This window comes from Neohortaea acidophila (genome assembly GCF_010093505.1).
Source record: "Neohortaea acidophila strain CBS 113389 unplaced genomic scaffold BDY17scaffold_2, whole genome shotgun sequence".
Classification (NCBI taxonomy): domain Eukaryota; kingdom Fungi; phylum Ascomycota; class Dothideomycetes; order Mycosphaerellales; family Teratosphaeriaceae; genus Neohortaea; species Neohortaea acidophila.
Window position 1 is genome coordinate 192,257 of NW_022985511.1, and position 8,514 is coordinate 200,770.

General features: G+C 56.3%; 4 protein-coding genes across 4 annotated transcripts; 3 read left to right on the forward strand and 1 right to left on the reverse strand.

The window, feature by feature from the left end:
- Window positions 1-1,110: 1,110 nt before the first annotated feature.
- BDY17DRAFT_68500 (kinase-like domain-containing protein) lies at window positions 1,111-2,997 on the forward strand. The gene is made up of 4 exons (XM_033738611.1): window positions 1,111-1,469; window positions 1,565-1,637; window positions 1,696-2,184; window positions 2,242-2,997. The coding sequence occupies exons 1-4, from the start codon at window positions 1,458-1,460 to the stop codon at window positions 2,745-2,747; spliced, it is 1,080 nt and encodes a 359-aa protein (XP_033592551.1). The 5' UTR covers window positions 1,111-1,457; the 3' UTR covers window positions 2,748-2,997.
- Window positions 2,998-4,222: 1,225 nt separating this feature from the next.
- Window positions 4,223-6,355, forward strand: BDY17DRAFT_239194 (mitochondrial small ribosomal subunit Rsm22-domain-containing protein; the record flags this gene model as incomplete). Its single annotated transcript, XM_033730340.1, has 1 exon — window positions 4,223-6,355. A coding segment is annotated over one exon (2,133 nt), but the record flags the coding sequence as incomplete, so codon positions are not given.
- A 207-nt stretch (window positions 6,356-6,562) lies between these two features.
- On the forward strand, window positions 6,563-7,648 carry BDY17DRAFT_68504 (uncharacterized protein). Its single transcript, XM_033738612.1, has 2 exons — window positions 6,563-6,846; window positions 6,933-7,648. The coding sequence occupies exons 1-2, from the start codon at window positions 6,661-6,663 to the stop codon at window positions 7,284-7,286; spliced, it is 540 nt and encodes a 179-aa protein (XP_033592553.1). The 5' UTR covers window positions 6,563-6,660; the 3' UTR covers window positions 7,287-7,648.
- On the reverse strand, window positions 7,649-8,514 carry BDY17DRAFT_68505 (uncharacterized protein; the record flags this gene model as incomplete). The annotated part of the gene is made up of 1 exon (XM_033738613.1): window positions 7,649-8,514. A coding segment is annotated over one exon (504 nt), but the record flags the coding sequence as incomplete, so codon positions are not given.

Below are 8,514 nucleotides of genomic sequence, written 5' to 3' on the forward strand. Positions count from 1 at the left end.
GCAGCGTTCTTCTTGATTCTGCTCGTCATACGCGTAGGACACATCACCGAGCTTGCTGTCGTGCCTTCCAACATCATGTCGAGTGGGGGCGGTAATAAGGCGACGGGAATTTTCACAAAGATACACCAGTAGTGCACGCGTTGGAAAGGCACAAGAAGGCTGGGGAGCAAGTGAGGTGCATCGGTAAAGAGTGGGTCGCAGGGCCAGACAAGATCGGCAAAAGCATTCAAGCGGACCACGGTCCGGGCGGGCAAGCCTCAGCCGCGGTAAGGCGCCCCTCTCCACGCCTCTGGGCCTTTTCGACTGGCCGGAAGAGCCCAGGCCTGGGCAATGGCAGACGCCATTGTGGTCCGCTTTACGCCCTTTCGCGCGCCACAGTCCGTCGGATGTCCGGCAGGAATAGAATCTTTACGGACATGCGAGGTAGTATTCCACCAAATCCCCGAGTCGTGTGGCTTTGTAGAATGTGGAATTGGAGTGAAAGGGCGTAAGCACATGACGGGATGAGTAAAATGCCTCAGCAGGGCAGATCGTATGACACGCCCGTTGGCACCGTCCCATCGACTCACGGGACTGGGCGGAGATCGCAAGCAAGGCAATCAATACTCCGCACGCCCTATCTGGTACGAGGTATGTAGCGGGCAACCAGAGCAGGAAGCGCGCGATTTGCAATTCTGCCTTGTCTTTAGCCGAACGGTTCGCTTTTCTGTTGGCAACGAGCTGGCCTTGCCACCTTCCTCATTTTCTCCCCTCGCACGATAGCTGTGAAGTGATCAGTATTGCACCACTTCGCCTTGCCTTCCCGTGGATCGTTATCGACCATCGATTGCCTCCGGCTGACGCGGTGAAACCAGAAGCCAAGATCAGATTGCAGGTGCGTACCCGATCTCCAGTCAGGTGTCATGCGGATCGCGAGCAGCAAGCTTTCCTCTCCTCCACTCCATTGATCGCCTCATTTGCACCCATTCTTTTGAGTAGTCGGCCTCGCCCAAACTATACCCACCATCGTGACAGTGTTCACTTGCGAGCAGTTCGCAGGCCTGGACAAAGATCCACGGTCGATTCTTACCCGGCGGCGTGCGGCCGGGCTCGTTTGTGACCCCACCTGCCCCCTTCAGCCAACGAGGCAGGCGTGTTTCACGCCCGGGCCAGCTTGCCTTTGCCAAGCCTTCTCAGTCACCGCTTGCTGCCGCCGGCGGGCCGCGCTTGGGCGTGCTTGATTCACTGCCTGCTTGCCTGCACACTCAGCAATCCCCTCTCACTGACCGACCAACACCCACAACAGCCTCACTTCCGACCCTCCTCCTCCCTCATCCTCCTCATCCCCCACCGCTCGACCGACTGCCACCCTCCCGACGCCTGGTAGAGATACCGGGCACACGCCCCCCTTCGCCGATCCGCTCCACCCCAACAAACAACAACAACACGCAAATCCTCTCTGCTGGTCATCCGCAATCATGACGACCATGGTGAGTGCCCTTGCCCCTCTCCATCACTTGCCCACCCCGGTGGCCTCCGGCCCACCATTGGGCATGTGAAGCAATGCTGACTTCCGCCCTTCCAGGACCTCCGCGTGGGGAACAAGTACCGCATCGGCCGTAAAATCGGCAGTGGCAGTTTCGGCGATATCTATCTGGGTATGTATCGAGACTCCCTCCCACCTGTACACAATCCCCACTAACCCCCTCTCTCTAGGCACTAACATCATCTCGGGAGAGGAAATCGCCATCAAGCTGGAGAGTGTCAAAGCCAAGCATCCCCAACTCGAATACGAGGCCCGCGTGTACAAATCCCTCGCCGGAGGCGTCGGCATCCCCTTCGTCCGCTGGTTCGGCACCGAGTGTGACTACAACGCCATGGTCCTCGACCTGCTCGGCCCCTCGCTCGAAGACCTCTTCAACTTCTGCAACCGCAAATTCTCCCTCAAGACTGTCCTGCTGCTCGCCGACCAGCTCATCTCCCGCATCGAGTACATCCACGCCAAGAGCTTCATCCACCGTGACATCAAGCCCGACAACTTCTTGATGGGCATTGGCAAGAGGGGCAATCAGGTCAATGTGATTGATTTCGGGCTGGCCAAGAAGTACCGCGACCCCAAGACACACTTCCACATTCCCTACCGTGAGAACAAGAACTTGACCGGTACCGCACGATATGCCTCGATCAACACGCACTTGGGTGTCGGTACGTATAGAACACAAGCATGACAGATATCTCCATTCCTGCTAACTTCCCCCTCAGAACAATCCCGCCGTGACGACATGGAATCGCTTGGATACGTCATGCTCTACTTTTGCCGTGGCAGCCTGCCGTGGCAAGGCCTCAAGGCGGCCACCAAGAAGCAGAAGTACGACCGCATCATGGAGAAGAAGATGACGACGCCCACCGAGGTTCTGTGCCGTGGCTTTCCCAACGAGTTCGCCATCTATCTCAACTACACTCGCAGCCTGCGCTTCGATGACAAGCCCGACTACTCCTACCTCCGCAAGATCTTCCGTGACCTGTTCGTACGTGAGGGCTTCCAGTACGACTACGTCTTCGACTGGACCGTCTACAAGTACCAGAAGAATGCCCAGGCCATCGCTGCCGCTCAGGTGCAGCAGCAGACCGCGGAAGACGGAGCTGACGAGAAAAACGGCCGCAACCGCACTGGACAAGCCACCGGCGGCCAGACCGGCAACGGCGGACTGACCGACAAGCGTCGTGGACCCGTCAACCCGCGGACGACTGAGGGCAATGGGATGTGAGTGAGCTGTATCTGCCCACACGACGCCGCCCTCTCCATAATTCGCGTATTGAGTGTAAGACGAGCCTTCTCCTCTATTGCGTTGCGGTTGCCTTTGTGCTCCCCCTTGATTGACGCGCTATGAGAAGGCTCGAAGACTTTGACTGACAAGTGCATGCAGGAAGCTTCGTTCAAGCAGGCGTGGCGGCGGCGGTGCGGCGGGTTACAACAACGATTGATTCTCGATGGCGTATCCGCGTACACGACAGGATCGACATCCACATCCCCCTCATCAACTCAACAATGACTTTTGCGGCTCATCATCGGCCTTCGATCTTTTCAACGTGCTTCGCTTGCTTGGCCCAGTCACAGAAAGTGTGACGGCCGGGGAGCAGCACACATCGAACCAGCTGGATGCGGTCGGACTTTCATATCGGTATCAGTGCATCTAGTACGTCTGGGCTGGAGAGTTTGCTTGACTTGATCGTTTCGCTTCTCATCACTCGGGCTTTCGGAGCTCGATGGGACAAGAGAAGCGCAGGACTCAATTCGTCAGGCGGCAAGGCATGCTCTACAGCTCAAGACCATCGGCATGCATGCAACAAGCTTCTGGCAGTGCCACTCGGCAGGGGTTTCGGTTTCGTCATCTGGACGGATCTCGGATTCATCTGCAGGCTGGTGAAACGGCCACAACTCGACTCTTCTTTTGTCTGCTGCTGCGTTTACTACCCTGATATCACCCCGACCCCAATCCCCTCAGTTCCCCGGTCCATCGTGGCATCGACTATTCGGCAAGCTTCTCGACTGCATTGCTTCCGGAGAACAACAATCCAAAATTCACGACAAAAAACATTTGCTTTGCATCACTTGGCCTGCTTTCGGTTTCTTATTCGACTTTCCCATTCGATTTGCATCCTTGCTTCTACAAATCATCCAAGCATATCAACCTGCACCTCTTCGATCACCGCACGCTCTCGCTACCGGTCTCAAGGTGGCTCCGGGGAGGTAATCGGCAACGGGGAGGGCCGGGGAGCTTTGGTGGTAGGAGCAGCGAGCGCGAACATCACCACCAGACATCCGGGACAATTGGCTTATGTGGTACAAGACATGGGCAGCAAGCATGACGGATGGCTGGCTACAGAAGGTGGCCTTGGTGGTGGTGGTGGTCAAATGGGAGACTTTGATTTTTGGTCTTTGGCTTTTCTTAGAGTACTCTTCCTTCCCACCCCCCTTAATCATAGCTTGCTTGGAATCTTCAACCCCCCAATCTTCCTCTCCGCATTCATTATCCTCGCGAGCCTGGTGTTGAGATTGCCAGGTCCATTCCCAACAATGTAGTAAGGAGACACGTGATACCGCGACATCCGCCAAGGAATTTCGCGACCTCGCTCATCTCGAACTTTTTTTGGCCGTCGAGCGACATCTTCTCCAACTCGTCTTTCTCGTTCAACACTTCGCCCCGCCATGTTCACGATCCAACGTCGCCTTCTCCACGCCTCCTCATGCGCTTCCTGCCGATTACGAGCCGCTATTTTCGCCAAGCAAAATGCACGAACCAGTCCTTCTTCTCGCTTCCAGATTCCCCGTCAACAACAGCTGCTGCAATGTTCGCCACGGAAGAGTCTACGATTTTCGAGCAGTGAGGCGAGATTACCAGCAACATCAGCATCACAACATTTTGTCGAAGCGCAGCATTCCCTTACCGAATCAGCGCAAGATTTTGAAGATGCTGCTCAAGAGCAAAGCCCGGTAGTCGCGGCGGAGAATGCGCGGAAAAAGTATCGGGATGTCTTGCCTGAGGGGGTGTTGAGCGGGGAGGAATTAAAGATTTATGAGCGGCTTTATGGGCGGGCTGTGAGGCTTGAGGAGAGGGGGGAGGTTGTGGTTGGAGAGGATGTTGGGACGGGGGTGGGGAGTCGAATTGGATTGATGAAGGAGGGGGCGGATGGGGAGTTGGAAGAGGTCGAGTTTGAGGTTGAGGATGAGGTTGTGAGGGAAGAGGAGGAGTTGGACGGGGATGATGTGAGGCTTGCGGGGGATATTGAGAATGCACTGGACGAAGCTGAGGAGGATCATTGGGGGGAGGAGGATGGGACAGAAGAGGAGGAGTCGTACACTCGAAGCCATCCCCTCACCGTGTTCAACCGCTTCACGACCTCGCCCTCGACTCTCAGCCTCCCCAAATCGACCTTCATCGATCCCATTCAATCGCGAATATCCGGCACGGCAAATGCCCATCTTGCAGAAGCGGCTCATCGAATCTTTGGCGGCGTGGGCTTGCCTTACAGCACTTCCACCCCCGCGCTGGCGAAGATGATGCAGCAGAAGCCCATCCCTTTGGAAGCCGGGCAGGATCGGATGAGCAATATGGAAGGGGACATTTTCATGAGCGTACTCATGCCGGGCTTCTACGCGAGTGTGTTGAGTGTGCTTGTCGAGACGAGGAAGCGTCTGGGAACTGCATGGGCGGAAGACTTGGTGCGAAAGGCGGAGAAAGGAGAGTTGAGGATCTTGGACGCGGGAGGGGGCGGTGCAGGCGTACTCGCTGTGAGGGAACTGCTGAAGGCGGAGTGGGAGAGAATGCACGAGCTCTCCGCCAACGGAGAAGCGCGAACAGCAGTTGCAAATCCAGATGGGAAGATTGGAGGAGCTGGTCTTACTCCGCCTATGGGCCACGCCACAGTGTTGACTGGCTCGGATGCACTGAGACACCGAGCGAGTGCGCTGTTGGAGAACACCATCTTTGTTCCACGTTTGCCTGACTATCTCCACACCGAACAGGCGGGCAAGAAAGGGAAATTCGATCTCGTCATTGCGCCACACACCCTCTGGGGACTACGAGAAGACCACCTCCGCAAATCACGCATCCTGAATCTCTGGAATCTGCTTTCAAGCGAAGGCGGCGTCCTCCTGCTTTTAGAAAAAGGCATCGCCCGCGGATTCGAAATCGTCGCCGCCGCACGAGAAACTCTCCTAGACACCCGCTTCGAATCCTCCACCCACCCCGCGCCATCAATGGACATTTTCGAATCCTACACCCTCCCGCCCGCCAAAGAAAAAGGCATGATCATCGCCCCCTGCACTAACCAGTCCGCCTGTCCAATGTACATCCCGCGAGGCACGATCAAAAGCCGCAGAGACATCTGCCACTTCTCCCAGCGCTACGTGCGTCCACCCTTCCTCCAGCGCATCCTCGGCGCGCGTGACAAGAACTTCGAAGACGTCAAGTTCAGCTACTTCTCCGCTATCCGCGGCCGCGACCTCCGCGACGCGGGAGCGAATGTGAACCAAGACGACGCAGCGACAGAGGAGGCGTTCAAAGGGTACGAGCACCACGATACCCCTCCCTCAACAGAGCAACACCACCTCTCCCTCTCCCTCCCCCGCGCCGTCCTCCCGCCCCTGAAACGCCGCGGCCACGTAATCCTCGACCTCTGCACCCCCGCCGCCACGCTGGAGCGCTGGACTGTACCGCGCAGCTTGAGCAGGCAGGCTTTCCGCGACGCGCGCAAGAGCTCTTGGGGCGATTTGTGGGCTTTGGGGGCGAAGACGCGTGTTCCTAGGGTTCCTAAGGTGAAGAAGAGGACGGGGGAGGCGGAGAGGGAGGCGAAACGCGAGGCAAAGAAGAAGGATAAGAAGAGGGGACGTGCGGTGGGGGTTGATGAGGGGTTTGTTGATGCGGATGAGTTTGGGCGGGTTGTTGTGAAGAAGAAGGGGGGAGGCCGGGAGAAGGCGTGAATGTGGCGAGGCTGGAGCCTTGCCTGGTCACCACTCAGTCACCTGACAGACATTCACGAAATATTCCACTCACGCTTGGACTTTCTAGATTGGCGAGCATTCACCCTCGCTTTAAAAAGGCGGCCGCGATCTCTTTCCTTCCTCTTTCTCTTCCACACTCCTGACCAAGCACTTTCACACCACCACACGTCGCAGCCATGTCGTGGTTCACTCGTCTCGTTCTCAAGTCGAACCAAGAACAGGAGCAACAAATCAAACCCACGCCTGAGTTCCCGGTCAAGGAGCTGAGGGCAACCATCCAGCGCTTCATTGATGGAAACGGAAAGGAAGACGACCTGGATTACATCGTTGCGTGCCAAAAAGACGGCAGCCTCCAGGCACTGGTACGCTTCTTCCCCCTCTCTGCCACGCTTGTTCCTATTCGCGCGGCTGTAGAAGGACGTCCAGAATGCTAGCTAACGCCGTCTAGACCTGGGCTTGTTACATCGAGCTGCGCCCGAGCGAAGTCGAACAGATGCCCAACGTCATCGATCCGAACGAGAACATCGAGAAGCTCCGCGACGCGCTGTTCCCGCTGTGGATGCCGCCTTCCCAACTGAAATGGTGGCGCGAGTGCAAGGCGAAGGGAGGGGAGAATTCGCTATCGACTCACTTTCAGCAGCTGAAGAAGGAGGAATTGGAAAAGGTGCTGCAGGAGGCGGAGGAGCGGGCAAAGCAGTGGACAGAGGAGATGGAAGAGGAGACGGAGGAGGACGTTGCTGAGGATGTTCAGAAGGAAGGGGATGGCGAAGGCGGTGAAGGCGGCGAGAGCACGATCAATTGAGGATGAGGCAGATGTTGCTGGGCTGCAGATCGAGAAGCAGAGTGGAGGGTGAATTGGGGAGCAGCTCCACCGGGTTTTCGATCAAGTCAATAGCCTTGCTACAGTCTATAGTTTTCAATCTAGACTCAAAGTCACTCAAGCGAAGCCTGATTTTTCGTCCCATTCAATTGCTCACGGTCTTCCCTCTGTCAACCAAGGAACACTGTAGTTTGCCCCGATCAAAGCACGTGACAAGCAGTTCGCAAATCTGCCAAATGGCAGATCTTTTCGAAATCCTCTTGCCTACCTCGCCTTCGTCACGTGACCGGCATCGAGACCGAAATCTGCCAAGTGGGAGATCTTGTTGAATCGAGAGAATAATCTCCCAACTGGCAGTTCTATTCGAAACTCGCTTTGCCTGCCTTATGTAGAGGCCCGTGACCAGCTCCGTAGAATCTCCCTTTGGTATCTACTTCCGCTAGTTAGGGCGGTGCTGCTCAATCGGCGTTTCCTTCTGATTGAAGCAAGGGTAATGAGCATACAGGCAAGTTGAGAGTAAGGTGCGAAAGATGGCTAATCTATACAGAAGCCAAACTAGGGGATATATACACATCTATGCACATTCATCTGTACTGCATCCAGTCATTCATCGAAGTGATGGAGGCAGCTCCCCCGAAACGCCAGTCTATTTTCGCCACGCTTAATTGCTTGGATAAATCAAATCAAATCAAATCAAATCAAATCACTATTTTGAACCCACGCCACCAACAACCTTCGTTACAAGCGACGTGGCGGTGACTGTCACCGTATTGGTGACGGTTGAGGGGGGTGCAGTAATAGTCGATGCCGGCTGAGTTAGGGTGCTGACCACGGTGTTGGTCACAGTCGAGGCGACTTGCGAGAGCAACGATGTGGACGTCACAGTCGATGCAACTTGCGTGAGCGTAGACGTGGCCGTACTCGTCACGGTGCTGGCCACTTGCGTGAGCGTGGATGTCGCGGTCGAGGTCACGGTGCTGGCCAGTTGCGTGAGCGTGGATGTCGCGGTCGAGGTCACGGTGGAAGCGAGCTGCGTGAGAGTGCTCGTGGCGGTGTTGGTCACAGTGGAAGCGACTTGTGTGAGAGTGCTCGTGGCGGTGGACGTCACGGTCGATGCGAGCTGCGTGAGAGTGCTCGTGGCTGTACTTGTGACAGTGCTCGCGAGTTGCGTGACGGTGCTCGCGAGCTGCGTAGATGTCACGGTGCTGGC

Excerpts from the sequence above, each read along its gene's own strand:
- BDY17DRAFT_68500 (XM_033738611.1), top strand. Across the intron at positions 1,638-1,695 it reads TTTCGGCGATATCTATCTGG|GCACTAACATCATCTCGGGA; the intron begins GTATGTATCGAG and ends CCCTCTCTCTAG. Across the intron at positions 2,185-2,241 it reads CAACACGCACTTGGGTGTCG|AACAATCCCGCCGTGACGAC; the intron begins GTACGTATAGAA and ends CTTCCCCCTCAG.
- BDY17DRAFT_68504 (XM_033738612.1), top strand. The coding sequence starts at position 6,661 with ATGTCGTGGTTCACTCGTCTCGTTCTCAAGTCGAACCAAGAACAGGAG. Across the intron at positions 6,847-6,932 it reads ACGGCAGCCTCCAGGCACTG|ACCTGGGCTTGTTACATCGA; the intron begins GTACGCTTCTTC and ends AACGCCGTCTAG.